General features: G+C 40.3%; 1 protein-coding gene across 1 annotated transcript; it reads left to right on the top strand.

Moving 5' to 3' along the window:
- On the top strand, positions 1 to 27,228 carry DAD1 (defender against cell death 1). The gene is made up of 3 exons (XM_066341659.1): positions 1 to 297; positions 9,405 to 9,579; positions 26,995 to 27,228. The coding sequence occupies exons 1-2, from the start codon at positions 87 to 89 to the stop codon at positions 9,533 to 9,535; spliced, it is 342 nt and encodes a 113-aa protein (XP_066197756.1). The 5' UTR covers positions 1 to 86; the 3' UTR covers positions 9,536 to 9,579; positions 26,995 to 27,228.
- The last annotated feature ends 576 nt before the right edge of the window (positions 27,229 to 27,804 follow it).

The raw sequence follows: 27,804 nt of genomic DNA, 5'->3' as shown, positions 1-27,804 counted from the left end.
GCGCACGCGCAAACTCTACATCCGGTGTGGTGGTCGTGTCCTTAAGGAGTTTGGGGAGTGCAGAGTGGCCTGTTGATCTTGTAGTCATGTCGGCTTCAGTGGTGTCGGTCATCTCGCGGTTCTTAGAAGAGTACTTGAGCACCACGCCTCAGCGTCTGAAGTTGCTGGACGCGTACCTCCTGTACATACTGCTGACCGGGGCGCTGCAGTTCGGTTATTGTCTCCTCGTGGGGACTTTCCCCTTCAACTCTTTCCTCTCGGGCTTCATCTCCTGTGTGGGGAGCTTCATCCTAGCGGGTAATGATTCTATAAGTAATCGCAGTAATTATGTGTTACTTGGGTGCGTTGCTTTTGTTGTCACAGTCTTTTTTTTTTTTATATCAGACCACCGCCTCGTGAAGATGAGACGAACCTGCGTTGCCCTCTTTTTGTGAATGGGGAAATTGAGGCCCCAAAATTTTGCCACATACCAAATACCAAACAACTGTCTAGTAGGTGGAATTAAATCTGTAAAGAAACTGCCTTCACGCTGCTGCTCAATCTGGTCTTCACTTCATATTGGTCCAGGAAGATGCCATTCCAAATTTCACTTAGCTTTAACACCCTTTTAAAGTTGGTAGACTTTTATAGTGGAAAACCTAACTCTGAAGCATCTCTCTCACCTTCACCTGATCGTTACTAACTTACACCGAAATGTTCCAATGAACAGTGTAAGAAATACGGGAGCTTTGCTTGTGGATAACCCGTTACTTGACTTTGGCTTTTAGCTTCACCTACTTATTTCTTGTGGATGAAGATATTTCACTATCCTGGACTGAGTTTTTATTTACATAGTTCTATTTTAACTTTGTTATTCTTTTGGATTCCCAGCGTTTGATACTTTGTAGATTGCCCTATTTAATGAGAACCAACAGCCCCCACAATTTTTTTGCCCAAAGTCAGGCAGTGTTAGCTAGTCCAGCTTATAGGTGGTCACCACATGGACCTTGCCAGTCACTGGTACCATCTTTTCCATGACTTTAGAAACATGTCAGAATTTATGCTCCCCCCCCCAGCAGGATCATCAGGCAATCCATCAGTTAGTTGTATTTTGAATTGAATCCCATTGGTATTATGGTAAAAGCTTTGGAGATATTCAAGGATGTTCCCTGTCCTCAACTAGTTTTCAATCTAGTTGGGTTACAGACAAAATGTTGTGTTAAAATGGACTGAAGACTTCATTGCAGCTTTAAGTTAAAAATCTGTAGAATGCTTTTATGCATTCATATTGCTAGTTCAGACTCAGACATACTTTGCCTTCTCTTTTTCTCAGAACTTAACATAAGCCTAAGGACTTCATGACTTGTGCACTAACCTGACCTGGAGTTGCAGAGTTGGCCTATTGATGGGATGGATATTTCATTATCTTTGAATTTTGCCTTAGATAACCAAGATCTAGTTCTCTGTGGCAGCATTTTGGCCTTCAGAAGTTGATGTGGTGCCATCAACAGATGCATGAGATACTCTACCTTCTTTGCTATAGACTCTCCCTCCTCTTCTTCCAAATACTGTTTGTGACTAAGAGTTTTTATTAGCCAGACAGGAGAAGGAATGTTGAGAATCTCTGGTGAATTTTATTTGATGATTTTGTTTTTTTCAGGTCTGAAAAGGGTACGGATGTTGATTTATAAAAAGAAGACATCTCTGTGCTGAAATAACTCTAGCTTCATAAGCTTCTAGGGTTAAAATGACTCCCCAGGACTACACGGAAGCCTGTGGTTTACTGAAGAATGGGAGTGGACTAGAGTTATAGATTAATAGTGTGCCCAAACCGGAAGGTTTTTGAGCAGATAACTATGCCATATGCCTAGTCCTGTTTTTGAGGCTCTTGTGGCTAAAGGAGAATCGGCAGGTTCTCTTCCCTCCTCCTCCCAGTGAAAAGTCCATGGCTGTCATTGAAGAGAATGCCTAGTGAAAGGGCACTATAGTAGTGGAGTCAATTTGGGGGGATTGGAATTTCCAAAGCTGTTAGATAATAGATAATTGGGCCAGAGAAATGAAATTCCCTTTAGGAAAAGAAAGGATTCATGACAATTCATAGTTATCACAGAAGGTATTATTTATTAGAGCATCATCCTGAAGCACAGAGGTTGCTTGTTGGTTTGATCCCTGGTCAGGGCACATACAGGAGCAGCTCAAATGTTCCTGTCTCTTTCTCCCTCCTTCTCTCTCTCTCACTAAAATCAATAAAAATTTTAAAAAGTATTATTTAAAATTGTTTTAAAAATTGAATTTATTGGGGTGACATTGGTTAATTATATAGATTTTAGGAGTACAAGTCTATACGACATCATCTGTATATTATACTGTGTTCATTACCCCAAGTCAAGTCTCGTTCTACATTTCTTTTGTCAGGATCGACCTTATTAAATCCTGCTTCCTCTGCTCTTTGTTAGCCCAGGTCCTCAGGTATAGACTAGTTTTAATGGGAAATGAGTATTTGAAGTATATCCTTTGTTCTGATTGTTGGGAAGGAAAGCCTTGTACCTATTTATGGTGCTGGTATTTCTTACTTCCCTGTACAGTAATGTGTTTCCTGTTGGAAGGAAAGGGAGGGGTCCAGTTTGTTGAGAAAGGGAACTGTAGGAGATTATACTGATTGGTAGTACTGCATTCTAGAACTTTGAGTGCAGGCCAAGGGAATTTTATTCTGTATGTAATAGGGAAGCATATAAGAATTTTTTGTGTTTTGTTTTATTTTTGAGTAAGGGGAGACTTAGCATGTGGGATGAATTGAAGGGAAAAGTTCACTAGTCTATTCCATTCTTTCTGCATGCATTTATTTAGCAGATGTTCTTTGGAAATTGATCAGTACATTTTAAAACAATATAGAATATTACTGCACTTTTAAAACGACTGGTGTTATTTGGGCCCGATAAAAATGATCTGTTTTCTTCTATTCCTTTGTGCCTTGGAGACTTAACACGTTGTTTCAAGAAAGAGCCAGAAGTTTTCAAGAAAATTGCCATTGAGAAATCTTTTTTTTGAATCAAAAGTGTACAGTATTGTAGGACTTAGAAGGACCTCAGAAGTAGAACATTATTTTTTCTTTGCTACAGAAGTAGAACATTATTTTTCTCAGCAGTTTACCTTGTGGTTAGCTATCTCTAGAGGAGGACATGTGTCCCTTTTTCAGACTAACATTCCAGTGTTGGCAGCCCTTTCATTTGCTTTTTCACCTAACTGAAATCCCTCTTTCTGCACAAGTGCTATGTAGGAGGGATACGTGGAAAACATTAAGACTGTCCTTAAAACAAGTCTTTGATCTTGAAATATTTTTTTAAGTCATTTCACAACTGGACTATTCTGTTCTCTAATCTAGATGAAACACTTTGAAATAGAAAAATAGTTTTGTTTCCCCTACTTTACAAATACAAAAGCAAGCCTGACCTGTGGTGGCGCAGTGGATATAGCGTCGACCTGGAAATGCTGAGGTCGCCGGTTCGAAACCCTGGGCTTGCCTGGTCAAGGCACATATGGGAGTTGATGCTTCCAGCTCCTCCCCACCTTCTCTCTCTGTGTCTCTCTCCTCTCTCTCTCCCTTTCTCTCTCCTCTTTAAAATGAATTTTAAAAAAATTTAAAAAAACCCCAAAAAACAAATACAAAAGCAGTTTGATTTGAAAGGCAAGGAGGCCTAAGCCTAATCTGGAATGCTTTCTGGAGTGGTTAGGCTGTGTGGGCTGGGGGCTGGCATTTTTTTTTTTTTTTTGGAATTATGTATCATTTTTATGGGCTCTTGTGTTATCTCTTATAACTGTTATTCAAGACATTGGAAGTTTGCCAGCCTTGTGCCTGAGAGTCCTCTAAATCTCTTTTCACATCTATTACTACATCTTTATTCTCAGGTGACTCAGGCTTCCTTCCTGATCTCCCAACTTCCAATCCATCTTTCACTCTGTTTGCAGGCTTGTTTTGACTCGCAAATCTATAATTTTTCTATGCCACTCATACCTATAATTTTTCTGTGGTTCCCAAAGAAAAATTACAGTGTCTTTTTTCCCCCATGGTGTATGGGCTCTTTCATGATGCGGTCCTGTTCACATCTCCAGCTTTAGTACTTTATCCTCCAGCATTATTGAGTTACTTGATATTCCCTGAACATCTCAAGCTATTTTATCTTTGCTTGACTGTCTGGAAAACTCCTTCACTTAGACATGTCAGCTCTAGTGCTGCTTCCCTTTGGAATCTTTCCCTAACTCTCCCAGCATAGGTCTTTTCTCCTGTATTTTTATTTCACCGTGTGTGAGTGTGAGAGAGTGTGTGTGCATGTGTTTGTGTGTGTGTGTGTGTGTGTGTGTGTGTGTGTGTGTGTGTGAGAGAGAGAGAGAGAGAGAGATGGCACTTTGATACTGTACTGTATTTGTTTGCATGTCTGTCTTCCCTCTGGAAGGTGAGCCTCTTGAGGTTAAGGGCTGTCTTTTCATCTCTGCATCCTCAGTGCTTAACACCGTGTGTGTTAAATTGTGAGCATGTGCGTAATAATTTAAGGAATACTGAGCAATTATGTGCCAGGTTCTCTGCCAAGGAACTGAGTATTCAACTGTGAAACACAACTGGTCTCTATTCTCACAATGCCTATAATGGAGTTGGGGATACAGACAAGTAAATTTGGATATGGTGCTGTGATGGAGAAGTATTGGTGAGAAGAGGAACACAAATTGGCACTCAGCCCTGCTTAGTGGTCCTGTAATACTTCCCTGATATGTTTGCTTTTCTAAAATACGCTTTATAACTTTCTTTCCACTCTCGTCTATATTTTCTCTTTTTCTTTATTCTCAGTTGATGATCTTGCTTTATTTTTTTCACTGAAAAAGTAGAGAGGACTCCTTTGATCTTCCCGTGGAGGAGTCAGGAGCCCGCCTGCACGTGCACTCCTACTCTTCAGCTTACCTCCCGTGATGGTGGATGACGTTCCCTTTCCTGTCCAGGTCCAGTGCCTTCCCTTGTGCAGAGGATCCAGTCCTCTGCTCACTCAGGGACTCAGCTTCTGCAATCTTCCTTCCATTCTGTGTCATTGATTTCTCTCTTTCTCCTCTGTCCTTTCATCATACAAACATGCTCTGATATTGTCCAATTAAAAAGAACTCATTTGACCCGATACCCCTTCCACTTTCATTCCATTTCTTTCTTCTCCATCATCACAGAATTCCTACAAAGAATAGTCCGGGTTGCAGTCTGTGCTTTCTCGTTTTCCATTCGTTCCTTAACCCACTCTTGGTGTGCTGGTCTTTCTCCACCACTAAGTGAAACTACCTGCTAGATCTGACGGCCATCTCCCTCACTTACCTGAGTGCTCAGCAACATTGAGCATTTAACATATTGTAATTGGCTGCCTTTTTGTGTGGAATACTTTCTTCTTGAAGCTTCTAGTAAAGTACACTCACCTTGTTTCTTCTCACCTCATGGGTTTTCCCTTCTACTGTTTGTGCCAGTGTTTCTCTGGCGCGGTTCTTGACACTTCTCTGTATTTCATTTTACAGGCAAATTTAAATAATGTCTTTGTAACTGTGATGAACACAATCATGTTTTTAGTTTTGACCTGTTCCCTGAATTCCAGATTAGTAAATCCAGTTGCCCAGTTGCCATCTTCACTGATGTCTGATATGCAAGTCCAGATAGAGCCTTCCTGCCCAGCCTCTCTTGCCTTTGATCACTAGAGTCTGGTCAGTCTGACTTGTTATACCAAGAACATGTCAAGATTGTTTTTGCTACCTGGAATGCTCTGCCCCTAAACCTTTGCATGGTTGGCTCCTATCTTTTAAATTTTGGTCTTAAATTAGCACTTTCTTAGAGAGGTTTGTGACCACCAAATAAAAAATAGTTTCCCACTCATTCTCTTATTACCTTGTTTGATTTACTTCACAGCACATATCACTATGTGATATTTCATTCTTTATTTGCTTACTTAATTATTATACGTTTCTCTCCACGGGAGTGTAAGTTCCTTGGGAGCAAGACTTGTCTGTCTTGCTCGGTAGCATATTCCCAGCACTTGAGACAATGCATGGCACATAATAGATGCTCAGTTAGTATTTTGCAGCATGAATAAACATTTAAGGAGATAGATTAAATTAGTATTGCTAAAATGAAATAGGCTGCCTCAGGAAGTAATAAATGTCCAACTTTGGAAGTGCTCAGGGAGAGAGCACTTGTGGAGGATCATTTGTGGAGGAGCTCTTTGAACAGGTGTTCTTTGCCTTTTGTGTACCCCATTGTATCTGAGGGATATGACACCCTGTCGTAGACTCTGGAATGTTATGATTCTCCACCTGGGGATGGCTTATCAGATTCTGGAATGGTGAGTATACTTTGGAAAGATTCCGGGTTGATCATGCAGCCTCCCCCCAGCATGTCCACTCTTACCACCTCTTGGGCGTTTTATGCATCAATTGGAGTGCTGGTTCTTATGAGCTTCACAGCCCGGTGCATCTCAGCAGGACAGCGTACTTCTGTTGTCATTGGAATACTTAGGTACTGTGATCATGATGATGATAACACATCAGTTTGTTGTCCACCTTCATGAGGAGCTTCTCTTTTCTTTTGTCCTCTCATATTTCCCAAAACACTACCCCTGTCCTTCATCCCAATAGATACTATGAATAATTTGGTATCTATTTCTCCATATTTTCCTAGAGTCCAACTAAAACATGAGAAAATAATATTATCTCTATATAGACACGCTTTACAAAATATGGAAGAGAATAATTTTTTGGCTTTTTTTTGATGTAATATGTCTTGTATAGCTTTACTGTCAACCTATAGAGATTTAAGTCATTCTTTGAATGACTGCGTGGGATTTCATTCACTGCATGTATGTAGTGTAATTTATTTAAATAATCCCCTTGATGATGTTTGGACTTTTTCATTTTTCCCCCAACTTTATAAGCATGCTGTTAGAATGTCATTGTTCTGTAAGATAAATTCCTTAGTCAAAAGGTAAAAACATTTTAAATATTAATAGATATTGCTAGTTGCTCTTTGAAATGCAGGAACCAGTGTACTCCATTTTCACAGCAGGATTTTAATTGGTTGCCCTTGTTTCAGTCAGTGTCCTTCATATTTTGAAGGGTCCAGGTGCTTGAAAAGATGAGTGGTGCTTCCACAGTGTTTACATGTTTAAACATCTGAAAACTCGGTTGCCTTGGTGATGGACTGTGGAGAAGTGGCCTGGTAGTTTTCTGACCTCTGGGTTAGATCTCCTTTTGTTTCCTTTTCTTGGTTAGTGATGGGATGGGGGCTAGCCTGAAGCAAATTTGGTTTTTTTTAAGTAGTGTTATCATTTATCACAGGCATAAAGGTATTTTGGGAAAGTGTATCCCTTGAGCTCCCTTTTCGTGTCAAATGATGATGATGGCTAATGTGTCAGGTTGGAGTCTTCAAGGGTGTAGAATGTGGCAGTGGAGAGTTATTTGTCAGAATTAATGTAGCTTAGGTCATTTGCCTTTTTGAGACAAGTAGCTGCTAGAACTTTGAGATAAAAGATTTTCTACAACTGTGAGGTCCTACAGATAAGCATCTTATGTTTATAATCTCTGCTGTCCACTCTTCACAATCTGTTGAAAATAATTTACAGCTTTATAACTTTGTCATTCAGCCTAGCCCCTTGTTACTGTCTCAACTACTTTCTAATCAAGGTGTAATTTATAACTTAATCAGGAGATGAGAGTTCTGAAGATTTTTTGATTATGTATCATTATTTTCTTTCTGAGTAAGCCTTTGGTTTTTACCCTAACTCTGAGAGGTTATATATTTTTTTCCTTAAAAACAAAGAGCATAAAATTTAAGTGTACAAATTAATGAGATTTTAAATTCACCTATCTTGTCACAACCCAGATCAAGATGTATGCCTGACCTGGCGGTGGCGCAGTGGATAGAACATCGGACTATGATGTGGAAGACCCAGGTTCGAGACCCCGAGGTCGCTAGCATGAGTGAGGGCTCATCTGGTTTGAGCAAAAGCTCACCAGCTTGGACCCAAGGTCTCTGGCTTGAGCAAGGGGTCATTCAGTCTGCTGAAGGCTCATAGTCAAGGCACATATGAGAAAGCAATCAATGAACAACTAAGGTGTCACACCAAAAAACTGATGACTGATGCCTCTCATCTCTCTCCATTCCTGTCTGTCCCTATCTGTCCCTCTCTCTGACTCTCTGTCAAAAAAAAAAAAAAAAAAAAAAAAAGTAGAACAGTATCAGCAAGCCCTGGCCGGTTGGCTCAGTGGTAGAGCGTCGGCCTGGCGTGTGGATGTTCTGGGTTTGATTCCCAGCCAGGGCACACAGGAGAAGCACCCATCTGCTTCTCCACCCTTCCCCCTCTCCTTTCTCTTTATCTCTCTCTTCCCCTCCTGCAGCGAAGGCTCCATTGGAGCAAAGTCGGCCTGGGCACTGAGGATGGCTCCATGGCCTCCACCTCAGGTGCTAGAATGGCTCCAGTTGCAACAGAGCAACGCCCCAGATGGGCAGAGCATTGCCCCCTGGTGGGCTTGCTGGGTGGATACTGGTCCGTTGGTCGAGAGTATGCAGGAGTCTATCTCTCTGCCTCCCTGATTCTCACTTTGGGAAAAAAAAAAAGGAAAGAAAACTACCAGCACTCTAGAGGCCTCTGCCTTGTACCTTACCAGTCATCCCTCCTCCTGTGGAAGATAGAAGCCACTCTCCTGGCTTGTATTACCCTAGATTGGCTTTGCCTTATTTTAAGCTTTATATAAATGGAATCATGCAGCATATATTTCTTGTGCCTGGATTGTGTTGCTCAACATTATAGTTGCAGAAGCCATCTTTTATTATTTTTTTTTGGTTTGCTGATCCCCCCTGCCCCCCAGTTTTATGACATACATCACTATATAAGATTTGGGCATACAGCATGATGGTTTTATTTACATATACCAGTGAAATTATTACCATGATAGGTTCAGTTAACATTTATGTAGATACAGTACAATTAAAAAAGAAAGGAAAAAGATTTTCTTGTGATGGGAACTCCTAGGATTTACTTGTTTAACAACTTTCGTGTGTATCATATAGCAGTGTTAGCTATCATCATAAAGCTGGACATCACATCCTGGTATTTATTTATCTTATAACTGGAAGTTTGTACCTTTTTTTACCACCTTCCTCCATTTCTCCCTCCCCTATTCATTGCTAAATAGTGTTCCATTGTATACATATGCCATAATTTATCCATTTTACTGTTGACAAACATTTAGATGCTTCCATTTTGGGGCTGTCATGGGTAGTGTTCCTGCACATTCCTTTTGATGTGTGTTAGAACGGAATTGTTGGGTCATAGGGTATGTCTGTGCTCATTAGCAGTCATATTTGTCTTATATTTCTAGATAATAATTTTTGTGCTTTGTTTCTTGTATAGTTTGTCTGAGAATCCAGATCAACCCACAGAACAAAGCGGATTTCCAAGGCATCTCCCCGGAGCGAGCCTTTGCTGATTTTCTCTTTGCCAGCACCATCCTGCACCTTGTTGTCATGAACTTCGTTGGCTGAGTCATTCCTGTTTTCTTAATTGAGGAGTGGGAGACTAGAAGAATGTAAGTGGTGATCACAGCCTTTGTCCCATCATGTTGATTTTAGAAATGGAAATTGGATGGGGCTGGTTTTAAACATGGTTGGCAAGGTTCCTATATCGCTGTAAGATGTTTGCACACTTTTTCATTAGTCTGCACAGTATACATTATCATCATGATTCTTCAGTGCTGCCGCTCTTGGTCATTGCTTTTTCTCACTGTTCTGCAAATCATTAAGGTAAAAGAAAATGGGAGTTTGCCTGTAGCTAATACATAAATTTCTGCACCAATAACTCCATGAAAATAACTGAGATTTTGGAAGGGACAAAAAATTGTACATTTTGCTTTTATATTTGCTCTAATTTTTTTCTGATTTTTTTTTTTTTTTTTGTATTTTTCTGAAGCTGGAAATGGGGAGAGACAGTCAGACAGACTCCCGCATGCGCCCGACCGAGATCCACCCGGCACGCCCACCAGGGGCGATGCTCTGCCCACCAGGGGGCGATGCTCTGCCCCTCCGGGGCTTCGCTCTGCCGCGACCAGAGCCACTCTAGCGCCTGGGGCAGAGGCCAAGGAGCCATCCCCAGCGCCCGGGCCATCTTTGCTCCAATGGAGCCTTGGCTGCGGGAGGGGAAGAGAGAGACAGAGAGGAAGGAGGGGGTGGGGGTGGAGAAGCAAATGGGCGCTTCTCCTATGTGCCCTGGCCGGGAATCGAACCCGGGTCCCCCGCACGCCAGGCCGACGCGCTACCGCTGAGCCAACCAGCCAGGGCCTTTTTCTGATTTTGATCTTAGGTGACTTTAAATGCTGGGCCATTCTCCCCAAAATACCTAGTATAGTGCTTACACCTGACAGACATCCAGTATATGCTGAGTAAATGACTGTGACCATTTGCTAATATATATGCTAAAGTAGAAATAAAAAGGGAAATTGGATTAGCTCGGGAGAACACTTTAGGATGTGATGCCATTTGTTTACTTGCCATTTTCTCTTTTTTAGCATTTTCCCTAAACAAACTTATATACCTTGTAGGTCATAGGTTCTACATGTATAAAACAGCATTGGAGCTGGAGTTGTTTTCACTGACAAGTTGAAAAGCCCTCTTTGCTTGGACTCTCCGCTATGGGTGGTATGCTCTTCTCTCCCCTATGGGTGGCACGCTCTTCTTCCCTATGGGTGGTATGCTCTTCTCTCCCCTCTCCCTTCCAAGCAGAATGTGAAAGCTCCTACTTCCCAAACTCTATATAACATGTTTTAGTTATCAGAAGACAGAGGTTCAGAATAAGCCAGTGCCCTTCCCTGGCCACATAAATGATTGTAGAATAGTGTCTTAGTCCAGTGGTGCTCTTGGTTTAGAGCTCTTCCAATACCCCATGCAGCCTTACTGACCAATGAATATACTCTTTTCTTTGCCTTTTCACTACAAAATTTAATGTTGTAGTATTTATGGGGTAGTAGAGAAAAGAAAACGTTAGGAAATGTTACCCTGTTTAGGGGAAGAATATCTCAGGACCAACTTCTTTGTATCACTTTTTTTGGGAAGCTGTCATTTTTGTACTGATGAGAAATCCAGCACAAGAGTTAGAGCAGCCATGTACTAGGTGAACACAATAATGTGACAATGACTATACTTCAATTTCTGGTATGAATTAGTTACTTATAGTACATAGATCCTTTTCATAATTGGTATTGCCTCAAAAACAATTATTAATTCAGGTAAGGCTTCATTTTTGGTAGTGATAAGGTTATAGAGGTGGTTTCTTTCATTGAAAAAGTTTGGGAACCACTTCTCTATTATTCTAATACAGTTTAACTCTGGAGAACTGATCAGGAGTTGTCCCTCTCTTTTCTATGTGCCAGTCAATGCCTTGTACTGGGTATAAAACGAAAAGTAAAATATTGCTCCTACCTTATAGAAGGAGAAAAGGCTTGCACACACAGCAGTTAAATACAGCATTGTGCAAGCCGTACTAAAGATGTGAACAAAATGCTGTGGGAGTCGAGGGAAGGAAGCCACTATGTAGAGGCAGAAGACAAGGTCTGACCGGTGAGAACTGTCTAAGTGCAGGTAGAAAGCTGACCCGCCAACATTGACCTTAGGCCTGCAAACATCATGAGTAACTCTTGGGCTCCCTGATAATAACTTTTCTGGAAAGGTCATAAGTCTTCTGATTGCCTTACTGTAGATTTCTCGGGTTATTTTTTCTAGATGAGTCATCTGTATGCTTAAGAAAGGGACAGCACAAACATTTCTAGGAAGTTCTCTGGACTCAAGGAGATAACAAATCATGCAGAATTATTTCTTAGGGCTGTTGTGACTGGAGGAGGACTAGTGCAGAGAACTTAGTATTTTAAAATTATGACAAAAACAGAGACTAAAGAAAGCAGGCTTAGCAGAAACTGCGTACTGCAGACTATTGTAACTGAAATATAGCCACCTGTTCAGTTGGGAATCATGGGCCCAGGGTACAGCAAAACCTTCCAATTCCAGATTGCAGTGTGAAATCCTTATAGAGAGTATGTTCTACCTGATGGACTGCACAGGGGTTTTTATTGAGACCCTTTATTTGACATAGTTTACTGTCCTGTTCTCAAATTCTAACCTACATCTATTTGCCTTTTTTATGTGCTTCTCACTTGATTCTATGTGCAGTGTGACATACACTTTGTTTTCCCCCTGAAGTGAGGAGTTGGGGAGGGGGCAGACAGACAGACTCTTGCATGTGCCCGACCGAGATCCACCCGGCATGCTCACCAGGGGGTGATGCTCAGCCCCTCTGGGGCTTTGCTCCACTGCAAATGGAGCCATGCTAGTGCCTGAGGCAGAGGCCATGGAGCCATCCTCAGCACCTGGGCCAACTTTGCTCCCATGGAGCCTTGGCTGCAGGAGGGGAAGAGAGAGACAGAGAGGAAGGAGAGGAGGAAGGGTGGAGAAGCAGATGGGCGCTTCTCCTGTGTGCCCTGGCTGGGGATCGAACCCGGGACCTCCACATGCCAGGCTGATGCTCTACTGCTGAGCCAACTGGCCAGCGCCGACGTAACACTTTTAAAACAGTTTTCCAAGCAAGTTCTCAATATTTATACCAACTCAGAAGGTAGAGGAACAAAACAGATTGAACATTCTTTATACTTGCCAAGTATGTTAAAAGTTGGGTATAAAAAGAGGAAACATCTGTAGTGTGCTGCTCTTGCATGAATTTGGCGGTAACATTTAAAACCAGCAGCTACTCTGAAAAATATAGATCAAAAGAAAATGGCATTGAGTTAAAAAAATAAATTCTTTCCTGGAGCAGTAAGGAAGTTGGCATTAACAGATAGTGAAAGCTCACCTCGGGCCAGGCTTTCAGTGCTTCTTGTTCTGTGTCTTATTTTTAAAATTACCTCATTAGGATAGGCATGCTAATTCTGTTTACAGATGAAAAACAGGTTCTGAAACCTTTGCTGCTAGATACCTTGTAACTAATAAGTCTGATAATACAGTCTGACTTCAAAAAAATTTTATATCCCATTTTTCCTTAAGGTTGTTTACTATAAGGTATTTGACAATTGTAGAGTTAAAGAAATGTATTTAAAAAGTTACCAGTTATTTTATTACTCCCCCTCATTGTTTTCCTTTCTTCTTTTAAATTTTTTTTTTTAACAGAGCCAGAGGGAAAGTCAGAGAGGGATAGATAGGGACAGACAGGAATGGAGATGAGAAGCATCAATTATCAGTTTTTCGTTGCGACACCTTAGTTGTTCATTGATTGCTTTCTCATATGTACCTTGACCGTGGGCCTTCAGCAGACTGAGTAACCCCTTGCTCAACCCAGTGACGTTGGGTCCAAGCTGGTGAGCCTTGTTCAAACCAGATGAGCCCGCACTCAAAGCTGGCGACCTCGGGGTCTCGAACCTGGGTCTTCTGCATCCCAGTTCGACGCGCTATCCACTGCGCCACCGCCTGGTCAGGCGCTTTTTTTTCTTTGTTTTTATTATGACAATTTATAAAATACAGAAGAAGTCAGAATAAAACAGACACCCAGGTATCCACCACCTAGAATTAATGGATTTTGAACAGAGTGGATTCAGCTGAAGTTCCCTTTGAATTCCTCTCCAGTCCCATTTCCTTTCCTCTGCTGTAAGACTGGAAGTTTGTGGCAGTTTTGTTCAGTCAGGATTAATGTAAATCTAGATCTATTAAGTACAACCTTTGCCAAACTTTAGATTTTGTGGTCTTGACAACATGTCCCAAGATGGCCTTTTGAGAAATCCTGGGATAAAAGCCGCTCCGTTGGCAGCGCTGCTGAAAGATGTCTGTTCTGGCGGTCAAGAATAGATTCAGTATTTAGATTATCATAAATGTGTAACTACAAAGGTACAAAATTCTAGTAAGCTTCTGAGTTGGGAGAATTCATGCACATTTAAAGTGATGACCAGTGTACTTAGGTGGCAGTTTTTTTCGAATGAATGCGTGACACAGAAATTAAGTAGATTTGAATATTTTAAATTTTATACTCTGTAATTACTTTATTTGTTTTTCCATAGCTCTTTGTGCAGTTCTTCAGAAAAAAAAAAAAAAGAAAAAAATGGCTGACTCTCTTGGTGTTCCCAAGGGAAAGGGAGAAAGGGGGACATAGCCATATTGGGTCACAGTTTGGGAAGGAGACTTCTGGACTCGGGCCCTGGATCAGAGGGTAAAGTGGAATGGGCACAGAGGCTCACATCTAAGCTTGGAAATGTGCTCAGCCTCATGGAGATAGTTTTGGCTAATGCTTGTGTTAATCCGTGTTAGTGTTGTGTTTTTATAATGCAGGCCAGTATCCCAGAAGTCTTTAAAAATTCTTAACATTTAATCCTGGATGAGGCAGGGTAGCCACAGGGCTGGGCAGAACTTAACTCTGACAAGCAGTACTATTTACAAATATGCAATTACTGTTGGCTTTTCAAGTTCATCAGTGATCTAGAGAATTCTCTCAGGAGGAAATCAAATATTATTTTTTAGGTTCTACTGCCACCTAGTGGATTGTATGTTTCATATTCTGAGACGTTGTACTACAAAGAGGTTTGAGTTTGGGGGAAGAAGCCCCTGATATCATTGTGATAAAACCTATTTTTTTCCAGTCACAGGAGGGCAGCAGAGGTTCAACTGGCTCAGATGCTGGGTGGGGGATTGCTTTATATCCTGGCCAGAAGTGGGCAGTGTTGAGTTAGGCACAAAGGGCCTGGAGCCTTTCAGTGGCCTAAGGCTTTTGATACACAAGAAAGCTCCTGTGCAGGTTTTATTTCCTTTTCTTACCTTGTCAGTTCAAGAGCTCCCTTTTGGTTTGTTCTAGACCTGTTTTTGCTCTCAACATGACCTCCCCCTGGCAATAATTTGTAATTTTTTGTTGGGAGAGGCTTTTTGTGTGTGACAGAGACAGAGAGAGGGACAGATAGGGACAAGCAAACAGGAAGGGAGAGAGATGAGAAGCATCAGTTCTTTGTTGTGGCATCTTAGTTGTTCATTGATTGCTTTTCATGTGTGCCTTGACTGGGGGGCTACAGCAGAGTGAGTGACCCCTTACTCAAGCCAGCAACCTTGGGGTTTCAAACCTGGATTCTTTGCATCCCAGTCCAAAGCTCTATATACTCCACCACTGCCTGGTCAGGCAAGGCTGTGTTTTTTTTTTAATTTATTTTTTTTGTTGACATTTCACCTTATAGTGAATTAGGTTCAGCCACCAAATAAGTTTTCAAAAAGGAAACTATTTTAAATTTGAAGAATATATTTTGAGCTAAACAGCATAATTTTTCTTCACCCCCCCCCCCTTTTTCCTCAGAGGGCAAGTTTAATTCTTTACCTATTATTAAAACCTCGAGTCTGCTTATTATACCTACTGAAAAATACTAATTGACACTCCAGCTGGCGGTTGAGCTTTGTATTGTAGTTGGTCTATTTAAAGTTACCAGAGAGACAGAGAGAGAGAATGAGAGAGAATATCAAGTAGATTTGTGATTACGAAGTTCATTGCTGTCCTAACTCCCTGCCTCATTTTCTCCATTTTTTTCAGCTTGATGATTCCTACTCCAAGTCATTTTCAGCCCCAAGTTGCAGAAGAGCCTCTGCTGGGGCCCTTGGAGGGTCCACCATGCATGCCTCTAATGCTGCACTTACACACCGTTAGGAAACTTGGTTCACTTCCCCATCTTTCCCACTAAGGGTTGGGCCTCAGGGCTTAGAGGCTGTTTCAATGCATGTTTGTTGAATGAATGTGTGAGGAATGAATCTTTTTTTTTTTTATTAATAATTTTATTTTTTTAATGGGGTGACATCAATAAATCAGGATACATATATTCAAAGATAAAAAGTCCAGGTTATCTTGTCGTTCAGTTATGTTGCATACCCATCACCCAAAGTCAGATTGTCCTCTGTCACCTTCTATCCAGTTTTCTTTGTGCCCCTCCCCCTCCCACTTTCCCTCTCCCATCCCCCCCCACCCCCCACCCCCCCCACCCGTAACCACCACACTCTTATCAATGTCTCTTAGTTTCACTTTTATGTCCCACCTAAGTATGGAATAATGCAGTTCCTGGTTTTTTCTGATTTACTTATTTCGCTTCGTATCATGTTATCAAGATCCCACCATTTTGCTGTAAATGTTCTGATGTCATCATTTCTTATGGCTGAGTAGTATTCCATAGTGTATATGTGCCACATCTTCTTTATCCAGTCATCTATTGACGGGATTTTTGGTTGTTTCCATGTCCTGGCCACTGTGAACAATGCTGCAATAAACATGGGGCTGCATGTGTCTTTACGTATCAATGTTTCTGAGTTTTTGGGGTATATACCCAGTAGAGGGATTGCTGGGTCATAAGGTAGTTCTATTTCCAGTTTTTTGAGGAACTGCCATACTTTCTTCCATAATGGTTGTACTACTTTACATTCCCACCAACAGTGTATGAGGGTTCCTTTTTCTCCACAGCCTCTCCAACATTTGCTATTACCTGTCTTGCTAATAATAGCTAATCGAACAGGTGTGAGGTGGTATCTCATTGCCGTTTTGATTTGCATTTCTCTAATAGCTAAAGAAGATGAGCATCTTTTCATATATCTGTTGGCCATTTGTATTTCTTCCTGGGAGAAGTGTCGGTTCATATACTCTTCCCATTTTTTTATTGGATTGTTTGTTTGTTGTTGAGTTTTATGAGTTCTTTGTAAATTTTGGATATTAGGCCCTTATCTGAGCTGTTGTTTGAAAATATCATTTCCCATTTAGTTGGCTTTCTGTTTATTTTGTTATCAGTTTCTCTTGCTGAGCAAAAACTTCTTAGTCTGATGTAGTCCCATTCATTAATTTTTGCTTTCACTTCTCTTGCCTGTGGAGTCAAATTCATAAAATGCTCTTTAAAACCCAGGTCCATGAGTTGAGTACCTATGTCTTCTTCTATGTACTTAATTGCTTCAGGTCTTATGTTTAGATCTTTGATCCATTTTGAGTTAATTTTTGTACAGGGGGACAAACTGTAGTCCAGTTTCATTCTTTTGCATGTGGCTTTCGAGTTTTCCCAGCACCGTTTATTGAAGAGGCTTTCTTTTCTCCATTGTGTGTTCTTGGCCCCTTTATCAAAAATTATTTGACTATATATATGTGGTTTTATTTCTGGACTTTCTATTCTGTTCCATTGGTCTGAGTGTCTATTTTTCTGCCAATACCATGCTGTTTTGATTGTCGTGGCCCTATAATATAGTTTGAAGTCAGGTATTGTAATGCCCCAGTTCATTCTTTTTCTTTAGGATTGCTTTGGCTATTCGGGGTTTTTTATAGTTCCATATAAATCTGATGATTTTTTGCTCTATTTCTTTAAAAAACGTCATTGGAAGTTTGATGGGAATTGCAATAAATTTGTATATTGCTTTGGGTAATATAGCCATCTTGATTATATTTATTCTTCCTAGCCAAGAACAAGGTATATTCTTCCATCTCATTATATCTTTTTCGATTTCCCTTAACAATGGTTTATAGTTTTCATTATATAAGTCCTTTACATTCTTTGTTATGTTTATTCCTAAGTATTTTATTTTTTTTGTTGCAATCGTGAAGGGGATTATTCTTTTGAGTTCGTTCTCAATTGTTTCATTGTTGGCATATAGAAAGGCTATTGACTTCTGTATGTTAATTTTGTATCCTGCGACCTTACTGTATTGGCTTATTGTTTCTAGTAGTCTTTTTGTGGATTCTTTGGGGTTTTCGATGTATAGGATCATATCATCTGCAAAAAGTGATAACTTTACTTTTTCTTTTCCGATATGGATGCCTTTTATTTCTTTGTCTTGTCTGATTGCTCTGGCTAGAACCTCTAGTACCACATTAAATAAGAGTGGAGAGAGTGGACAACCCTGTCTTGTTCCTGATTTAAGGGGGAAAGCCTTCAGTTTAGTGCCATTTAATATGATGTTAGCTGATGGTTTATTGTATATGGCCTTTATCATGTTGAGATATTTTCCTTCTATACCCATTTTGTTGAGAGTCTTAAACATAAAATTGTGTTGTATTTTATGGAAAGCCTTTTCTGCGTCTATTGATAAGATCATGTGGTTTTTGTTCTTTGTTTTGTTGATATGGTGTATTACGTTAACCGTTTTACGTATGTTGAACCATCCTTGAGATTCTGGGATGAATCCCACTTGATCATGATGTATTATTTTTTTAATATGTTGTTGTATTCGATTTGCTAGTATTTTGTTTAGTATTTTAGCATCTGTATTCATTAGAGATATTGGTCTGTAGTTTTCTTTTTTTGTGCCATCCTTGCCTGGTTTTGGTATGAGGGTTATGTTGGCCTCATAAAATGTGTTTGGAAGTATTGCTTCTTCTTCAATTTTTTGGAAGACTTTGAGTAGAATAGGAACTAAGTCTTCTTTGAATGTTTGATAAAATTCACTGGTATAGCCATCAGGTCCTGGACTTTTATTTTTGGGGAGGTTTTTAATGGTTTTTTTTCTATTTCTTCTCTACTGATAGGTCTGTTTAGGCTTTCTGCTTCTTCTTGACTCAGTCTAGGAAGGTTGTATTGTTCTAGGAATTTATCCATTTCTTCTAGGTTGTTGAATTTAGTGGCATATAATTTTTCATAGTATTCTACAATAATTCTTTGTATATCTACGATGTCCGTGGTGATTTCTCCTCTTTCATTTTGGATTTTGTTTATATGAGTTCTTTCTCTTTTTTCCTTGGTAAGTCTTGCCAAGGGTTTGTCAATTTTGTTGATCTTTTCAAACAACCAGCTCCTTGTTCTATTAATTTTTTCTATAGTTTTTCTGTTCTCTAATTCATTTATTTCTGCTCTGATTTTTATTATCTCCTTTCTTTGGCTGGTTTTGGGTTGTCTTTGTTCTTCTTTTTCTAGTTCCTTAAGGTGGGAAGTTAAGTGGTTCACTTGGGCTATCTCTTGTTTGTTCATATATGCCTGAAGTGATATGAACTTCCCTCTTATCACTGCTTTTGCTGCATCCCATAGATTCTGATATGTCGTATTGTCATTTTCATTAGTCTGTATATATCTTTTGATCTCTGCACTTATTTCTTCTTTGACCCATTCATTTTTTAAAAGTATGTTGTTTAGTTTCCACATTTTTGTGGGATTTTTTTCCTCCTTTTTGCAGTTGAATTCTAGTTTCAAGGCTTTATGATCAGAAAATATGCTTGGTACAACTTCAATTTTTCTGAATTTGCTGATGTTGTTTTTGTGGCCCAACATATGGTCAGTTCTTGAGAATGATCCATGTACACTGGAGAAAAATGTATACTCAGTCACTTTGGGATGAAATGTCCTGTAGATGTCTAGTATATCCAGGTGCTCTAGTGTTTTGTTTAAGGCCACTATGTCTTTGTTGATTCTCTGTTTGGATGACTGATCTAGAGCCGTCAGCGTTGTATTGAGGTCTCCAAGTATGATTGTATTTTTGTCAGTTTTTGTTTTAAGATCAATAAGTAGCTGTCTTATATATTTTGGTGCTCCTTGGTTTGGTGCATATATATTAAGAATTGTTATGTCTTCTTGATTCAGTGTCCCCTTAGCCATTATGAAATGGCCATTTTTGTCTCTGAGTACTTTTCCTGTCTTGTAGTCAGCATTATCCGATATGAGTATTGCTACACCTGCTTTTTTTTGGATGTTATTTGCTTGGAGTATTGTTTTCCAGCCTTTCACTTTGAATTTGTTTTTATCCTTGTTACTTAGATGAGTTTCCTGTAGGCAGCATACAGTTGGATTTTCTTTTTTAATCCATTCTGCTACTCTGTGCCTTTTTATTGGTGAGTTTAATCCGTTTACCTTTAGTGTAATTATTGACACTTGTGAGTTCCCTATTGCCATTTTATAGATTGCTTTCTGTTAGTTTTGTGTCTTGTTTGATTCTTCTCTTTCGTTTTTCTATCTTTTGTTTTTATTTGGTTGTATTCCATACATCTTCCCTCTGTTGCTATCTTTTTTATCTCATGTGCTTCTGTGGTGGTTTTTTCAATGGTGGTTACCTTTGAGTAATGAAAAGGGTCCCTACCCTGTTCATTGTAGCGAACTATTTGGTACTGTTTGCACTCCATCGTCCTTTGCTACTGTTAATCTCCATCTTCTCCCCCTCTTTCTTTTTGTTGTTGTCACAGTTTAAATTTGGTTTTTTTGTGTTCTTCTTGGAGCTTTTACTTGTGGCTCTGTTTTTTTTTGTTCTTTGTATCTGATTGGAGAACCCCCTTTAGTAATTCCTGGAGTGGGGGTTTTCTGATGATAAATTCCCTCATCTTTTCTGTATCTGTGAATGTTTTTATTTCTCCTTCATATTTGAAGGATAGCTTTGATGGGTATAGTATTCGTGGCTGAAAGTTCCTCTCTTTCAGGACTTTAAATATTGGGGTCCACTCTCTTCTAGCTTGTAGAGTTTCTGCTGAGAAATCTGATGATAATCTAATGGGCCTTCCTTTATATGTTGTATTCTTCTTTTCCCTGGCTGCCTTGAGAATTTTTTCTTTGCTGTTGGTTTGTGTCAATTTCATTATGATATGCCTTGGAGTAGGTTTGTTGGGGTTAAGAAAACTCAGAGTTCTGTTTGCTTCTTGAACTTGAGGCTTTAGTTCTTTCCACAGGCTTGGGAAGTTCTCATCTATTATTTGTTTATGTTCTCCATTCCATTTTCTCTCTCTTCTCCCTCTGATATACCTATTATTCTTATGTTATTCTTTTTGATGGAGTCAGATAATTCTTGTAGGGCTATCTCATTTTTTTAAATTTTTGAGTCTCTTTCTTCTTCTCTCTGTTGTGCCTCAAGTTGCTTGTCTTCTATTTCACTAATCCTCTCTTCTATCTGACCTGTTCTATTAACTAATCTTGTTACTTCGTTTTTCAGCTCGTGAATTGAGTTTTTCATCTCTGTTTGATTTGTTTTTATAGTTTCAATTTCCTTGGACATATATTCTTTGTGTTCATTGAGTTGTTTTCTGAGCTCCCTAAATTGCCTTTCTGTGTTTTCTTGTATATCTCGGAGGATTTTTAGGATTTCTATCTTGAATTCTCTGTCATTTAGCTCCAAGGTTTCTAATATATTAAATTTTTTCTCCATAGATTTTTCCTCATCTAGCTGTGTTACCTCTCTTTCTTTTGTATCCATGATATTTGATTTTCTCTTCCTTAATGGCATCTGAGGGTAGTTTTGTTGATAGTATTAATGAGATTTAATAAAGAATAAAAAGTTAAAAAAAATAAAAAATCGAAAGGAGTTGTTTTTTTTTTAAACAAATTAATGAAATAAAGAAAAATAAAATAAAATAAAAATTTAAAAAAAGGAAATTATGGCCCCCCTCCTTTTTTCCTCTCCTCTCCTCTCCCCTCTTTCTTGAGAAAATCTTGTGGTGAACTGTGAATTATAACAAACAATGACTGTGATGGAGGGCCTGAATTGGGGAAAAGTAATAAAGGGGCAAAAAAAAAAAAAAAAAAGAAAATAAAAGAGGGTATGGACCCACAAAAAGCAAATAAGGAAAAAATTTGGGTCAAGAATAAAATGATTTGCTTTTAGGTGTTGGTTGTCTAAGAGTTATGATGAGAGGAATAAGAGGAAAACAGAAAAATGGGGGGACAAATTAAAAAATTACTATTGTATTTAGTTGAACAAGAATTAGATAAAATGGAGAGCCAGGGATGGGAGCACTGCTAGTGAGTTAAAAAGGTGAAGTAAAACCCCAAAATGCCACAAACATGAGTTTGAGTCCCAGATAAGAGAATTTGTTTGTTATTGAGGTTTGAATGAGAGGAGATGTAAAGGAGAAAGGAAGAAACTAATATAGAGGGAGAAAAGAAAGAGAGAGAGAGAGAGAGAAAAAAAGAGGGAACCACTAAAAGAAGAAAAAAGAAAGGAGAGAGAGAGAGAGAGAGTTAAGGGTTTTGGAGTGCAACCCTCATAGAGAGAAAGGAAGAGGAGAGAAAAGATAATGGGAGATGTAACACTTATGGGTAGTGTAGTTCAAGGAGAGGAGAGAGTAAGACCGGCAGAGAGTTAATCGGCCAAATTGGAGGAGGAAAAAAAGTATCAAGAATGAAGATAAGAGAAACAAACGAACAAATATAATAAAATGGGATAGGTTATAAAGTCTGCAGATTAGTCTTGATTTTGAGAGGTTATCTTCTTGCTTTTTCTTTTCTCTCCCTCTTCCTGGTCGGTGACTCTGTACCCCGGGTTCTGCCCCTTTGGCACTCTCAGGTAGAGGTTTGCAGTTGATAAGTCTCTATGGCAATGTCATGTATTGTGCTTTAGTCTCGTTGGCAGTCGAGGCTCATTAGCATTTATAGGCTCCGACAGTGAGAGAGTCCGTGTTCCTGGAACCTTTCTCCTAGTCTTTCCTTCCTCAATTAGTAGCCTGATAATCCAGCTATGGGGTTGCTGCTGCCTCTGCCTGGATAGTAAGAGGCTCAAAGAGCTGGCAACTCCCCACTCTATTTCCAGTCAGCACAGGGCTCTGGGTAAGGCTCAGTCAGTCAGAGCTGCTAGCATAATCAGGCGGGCTTTCCGCCCACTCAAAAACCTCTGGCTCTGCCACTCTGTCCGGTAACACAGGCGGGCGCCCACTTCCGGGGCGCTTGGAGGAAACTCTCGTCACTATCTGCGTGCGCAGACCAGGATATCCGGCCAGCAGTCTCACGCTCTGAGTGAAACCCCCAACCGCATGGAAAAGTTGCAGCGTTGGAATTGGCTCTCGCTCTGTTCCCGTGCGCGGCTTTTGCAAGGCGCTGGGGCGGCCCGAGATTCTGCTTTGGTCCACACAAAGGCCCCTGACTCTGCCCCTCTGTGCGATAACACGGGCGCGCACTGCCGAGGCACTCGGAGGAATCTCTCACTCACTATCTGCGTGCACGCGCAGACCAGGATATGAGGCCGACCGCATTTCCCTCTGAGTGAAACCCCCACCAGCACGGAAAATTTCCACCGTTGGAATTAGTTCTCGCTCCCTCCCGTACGCGGCTTTCCCAGGCCATGGGGCTGCCCAGAGATTCTGCTTTTGGCCCACAGAAAGGCTTCTGACTCTGCCTCTCTGTGGGGTAACACGGGCACCGACTCCCGGGGCTTAGGAAGAAATCTCTCGCCCACTAACTGCGCACCGACCAGGAGATCGGGTAAAATGGCTGCCCCGCTTGCCTTTCTTTGTTTGGGTTTGGCGCTAGTGTTAGCTTGTATTGCCCGGGTTGCCACAGGATCAGTTTTTCCTCGGCTTGGATCTCTGTGCCACAGCCTGGTTCGGCCGTTTGTGCCGCAGCCTGGATCTATTCACCCCCTTTGCCCGCCTCAGTTTCTATATTCACAGTTACCAGAGAAAGCCGCCTTGTTTAGGTTGGTGAGGAAGGCAGAGCATTTCTTACTCCCTATTTCCTTCGGGGTTTGGTTATATATTTAGCCAATTTTTCACTCGACCATACCTTCGGGTGTATTGCGAAGCATCTGGAGGCTCCAAGTATAGGTTTTTCTGTTTCTGGTTGAAGATCTTGTTGAGTTTTGTGGGAGATTTATCGGTATCGCTTCCTACCCCGCCATTACTCTGACGTCATCCTTGCTATCGGAAGGAATCATTTTTAACTACAAGAAAATGCTATCTAAAATAGCTGTATCATTACTTATATGGATGCTAAGACATGTGGAGAGTGCTGTGAAAGAAAGAAGCTAAGGGAAAAACTTAATAAATATTAGACTAGAAGTTGAAAGACCTGCATTGTGAAATGGACAAATAAACTTGTCCCTCAGTCCCACTTTCCCTGTCTACATCGTGAGGGATTGGCCTGGATCTTCTTCAGAGTTTCTTGCAGCTTCGAAGCCTCTGATGACAAGAATCCATGATAGTTCCCATTGTGCTCAAGGAGAATTGGGCTATTTGTGTGGATCCTCAGTTGGGCTTTGCCTTTTCTTTTTCTTTTTTCTTTAATTGTTAGCTTTTATACTTATTACCAGGTTCCCATCATCTGTTCACGGGAAAGTTAAAGTGTGACTGTCTATAACAAAATCCATAATGTTTAAACAAGGCCTTCTACAAAATTAGACAACATTTGTAAAATGCATTATAGCTACCACCAGGATTGCAGGACTTGTATCCATTTCCACTTACACTTCTACACACGCAGCCCATGTGATCCTCATGTCCCACCCTCGGATGGAGATGGACAAACAGTAGTCTTTTTGTTACACATGAAGTAATTCAACCATGGTCTAGACCAGGGGTAGTCAACCTTTTTATACCTACCGCCCACTTTTGTATCTCTGTTACTAGTAAAATTTTCTAACCGCCCACCGGTTCCACAGTAATGGTGATTTATAAAGTAGGGAAGTAACTTTACTTTATAAAATTTATAAAGCAGAGTTACAGCATATAATAATAATTACTTACCAAGTACTTTATGTCGGATTTTCGCTAAGTTTGGCAGAATAAATCTTTATAAAACAACTTACTATAAGTTAAATCTATCTTTTTATTTATACTTTGGTTGCTCTACTACCGCCCACCATGAAAGCTGGAATGCCCACTAGTGGGCGGTAGGGACCAGGTTGACTACCACTGGTCTAGACCCTGGAACTAATAAGTGACCAAGTGGGCATTGAACAGACATTTTGATGCAGAATTTTATTTTCTTCCTTTATTATGTTGAAAGACTTTGGATGAGAAATATATTCATCTTGTTCAGTTTTTGTTAAAAACATTAAGGTTGCTTTTTTTAAAATGGAAAAAACAGGAGAGGTAGATAAGAAAGGGTGAAGTCAGGCTATCTAAAATGTTTCTGCAAAGTTGGTTACCTTTGATGTGAACCAGAAGAAATGCAAGGGAACTGACTTTGTCCAGAGAGGATGACCCTGGACTTTCTCCAGTGTGGGAATGTTCTAAGTCTGTGCTACCTGGATGGTAGCCACCGTGTGGTTATTGAACATTTGAAATGAAGCTAAGTGACTGTGGAATTTTGAATTTTATCTAATTTTAACTAAGTTTATATAGTCATTTGTGGCCTGTGGCCTTAATGTTGGTCAGAATAGTTCTGGAAAAATCTGTCAGACTCCCAGGTTGAGCACTGAACCTAGGATTTCTGCAGAATGGTCTTTGATTTACATTTTTTTTAATTGGGTGCCCAGGATCCAGGATGAAGTGGATGTAAAGGAAAATTAGTATTTGAACATACCTGCTCAGTGCTCATGTGTGAATAGAGATGCTGCTGGGGAGGAATACAGATTCCAAATAGAAATGACCCTGTCTGGCATTATCTTTTGTATCAATACAGAGAGTAATTATTTTTTAACAGTTCTTTGTGTTGTGCCTTGCTTTCTTTAAGATGATTAGAAATAGATTGATCAAGTGGTACTGTCGTTTCTGCATGAGAGAAATAGAAGTCATGCTAACTTTTCTCAGTAGGTGTCTTCCATTTTGCATGTCTTGCTTTCAGAGGAGTAAATTCTATTAGTTTCTTGAAACCTTTATCTTCTTGGTTAGCAGTGGAAACCATTCTTTTGAGCCTGTTGAGTAGGCCAGTTTTACTGAACTAACATTTCAAAGAATCCTAGAACCTCTGCTTTTAGAAAACTGTCTGGTAAATATATTCTTGCTTTAAAAGAAGGGAGCAGATCTTTGTAAATAGAATTTTCTGAAAACCACTATCAAAGTGATTTTCTCTCATGCGTCATTTTTACTTGCTCGAGGGCCAGCTCTATTGTTTTAGATTTAAATGTTTTAACATCATAGAATCTCAAAACTTGAGTTTTGTATTAAACTAGGATTTCTCTTATAATTGTAAGTGAGTCACCTCTTGACTGAAATGGCCCTATGCTCTAGTCCTCTCACCTGGGCCATTAGAACTGATGTTATATTAATTCATATCTGTTGCTTTAAGAAATTTGATGCCGTGGAAAGATGAGTTTTAATATGTCTTTGTCTTCTTTTTTGGCATTGTGGGTACTTTTTGTTCCCTGTTTTTTTTTTCTTTCTTTACACATTTCTCACAATTCCAGTGATGTAGAAATGTTCTGAAATTATGTAATATTTCTCTAAATACCATTGTTAGTGAAGTAAAAGCACTGGCTAGAAGTCAGAAGATACTTTTTTAAAACTGATGCTGGAATCCAGATTAGAACCAATACACAAAATTAGGTGGTGCTGTTTTTACTTCCTGTGGTAGCTCAGCTTTTCTGAAAGGTACTGTTTCCCAAGCTTTTTCAAGTCATGACACACACAGAAAATTACAGTGTCTGTGTGGCTCCCTGCGGGAAGATCGACTGCTTATGGCCAGGGACTTTGGAGCCGCCAGGGCAAAGGGGTTCCTCGTGACTCGACCATACTGGAGCACAGCTCTCCTGGGCACTAGGAAGGAAGGCCCAGGCGAGGCGAGGCAGGGCTCACCTTATGACTTAACTCATCTGACTCTAGCAGCAGTGTGGACACTTCTTGGAGTAATTCTCCATATTATTTCCCAAAATAAACACATTTAAATGAAAACAAAGTTATTTCTTTTGTATTTCCTTTATTGAATCTGAGATTGGGAGTTTTTCTCTACTTTCTCTCCTAAATTCTTTCTTCATCCTCCCCCAAAGTGGAACTTAGTGCTTTATAAGCCTGCTAGATCCAGAGAAGCCCTTTCGGCTAAATTGCTGCATCCTCACCTCTAAGAGTTGGGCCTGAAGGGTCAGAGGGACTGAGGTAAAGGCGTGCAGCTAATTGCAGAGCTGGAGTTAGAACGCATGGCTACCAATTCCTAGTCAGCTTTGCCTTGGTGTGTTGGGACCTCAGATTTGATTGTTAATTTTTATGGATTCTTCTATAAAATGTTTGGTGAAAAATATTTGCTTTGTTCTGGTTCTAGCCTTGTTTAAATATTGTCCAGGATGTGGGGCGCTGTCTATAGTATCATAAAACATTTTATAAAACCTTGCATGTCTCCTCTCACCTTTCCACTTTTTTCTTTTAGGTTCACTTTTTGATTTCCCCTGGAGAAGAGCTCTTGAGATGGCAGCTTGTCGGACACATGAATTTTCTTCAGATTTATATGTACTGCTGGCTCTGGTTTGGTGTGCTGGCTGAGGGCCAGAGAAGTTCCCTGCTTCTGTGTCAGAACTTTTTAATGAGCATTTATTTACATGATCTCTCCCTTCATTGTGTAACCTGCTTGCTTTTCAAATAAACTCCATGCCATGCCTTTCTATGCCTCTGGCTCTATTTTTCTGTTTTTATTCTTTCTTTTCTTCAGTGTTCTGCAAAGTTTTCTAGGAGTTGATAACTTGCAACTGTGAATCTTCCTCCATATTCTTTTTTTTTTTTTTAGTGAGAGAGAGACAGAGAGAGGGACAGATAGGCAGGAAAGGAGAGAGATGAGAAGCATCAATTCTTTGTTGCGGTACGTTAGTTGTTCATTGATCGCTTTCTCATATGTGCTTGACTGGGGGATGGGGGGCTACAGCAGAGCGAGTGACCCCTTGCACAAGCCAGCAATCTTGTACTCAAGCCAGTGACCAATGACCATGGGGTCATGTCTATGATCCCATGCTCAAGCCAGCAACCCCGCACTGAAGCCAGCAACCCTGCACTCAGGCCAGATAAGCCTGCACTCAAGCCGGTGACCTTGGGGTTTTGAACCTTAGTCCTCTGTGTCCCAGGCCGACGTTCTATTCACTGCGCCACTGCCTGGTCTGGTTCTTCCATGTTCTCTTTAAGTGTATTTGAAGTTAATGACAAAAGGTGTTAATCTTTCAGTTTTTACAGGTGGTTCTTAAAGATACAA

This window comes from Saccopteryx leptura, chromosome 6 (assembly GCF_036850995.1).
Source record: "Saccopteryx leptura isolate mSacLep1 chromosome 6, mSacLep1_pri_phased_curated, whole genome shotgun sequence".
Taxonomy (NCBI): domain Eukaryota; kingdom Metazoa; phylum Chordata; class Mammalia; order Chiroptera; family Emballonuridae; genus Saccopteryx; species Saccopteryx leptura.
This window is presented reverse-complemented; position numbering and strand designations above follow the sequence as displayed.

Coding starts and splice junctions, on each gene's coding strand:
- DAD1 (XM_066341659.1), top strand. CDS start 87: ATGTCGGCTTCAGTGGTGTCGGTCATCTCGCGGTTCTTAGAAGAGTAC. Junction 298..9,404: donor GGGGAGCTTCATCCTAGCGG/GTAATGATTCTA, acceptor TTTCTTGTATAG/TTTGTCTGAGAATCCAGATC.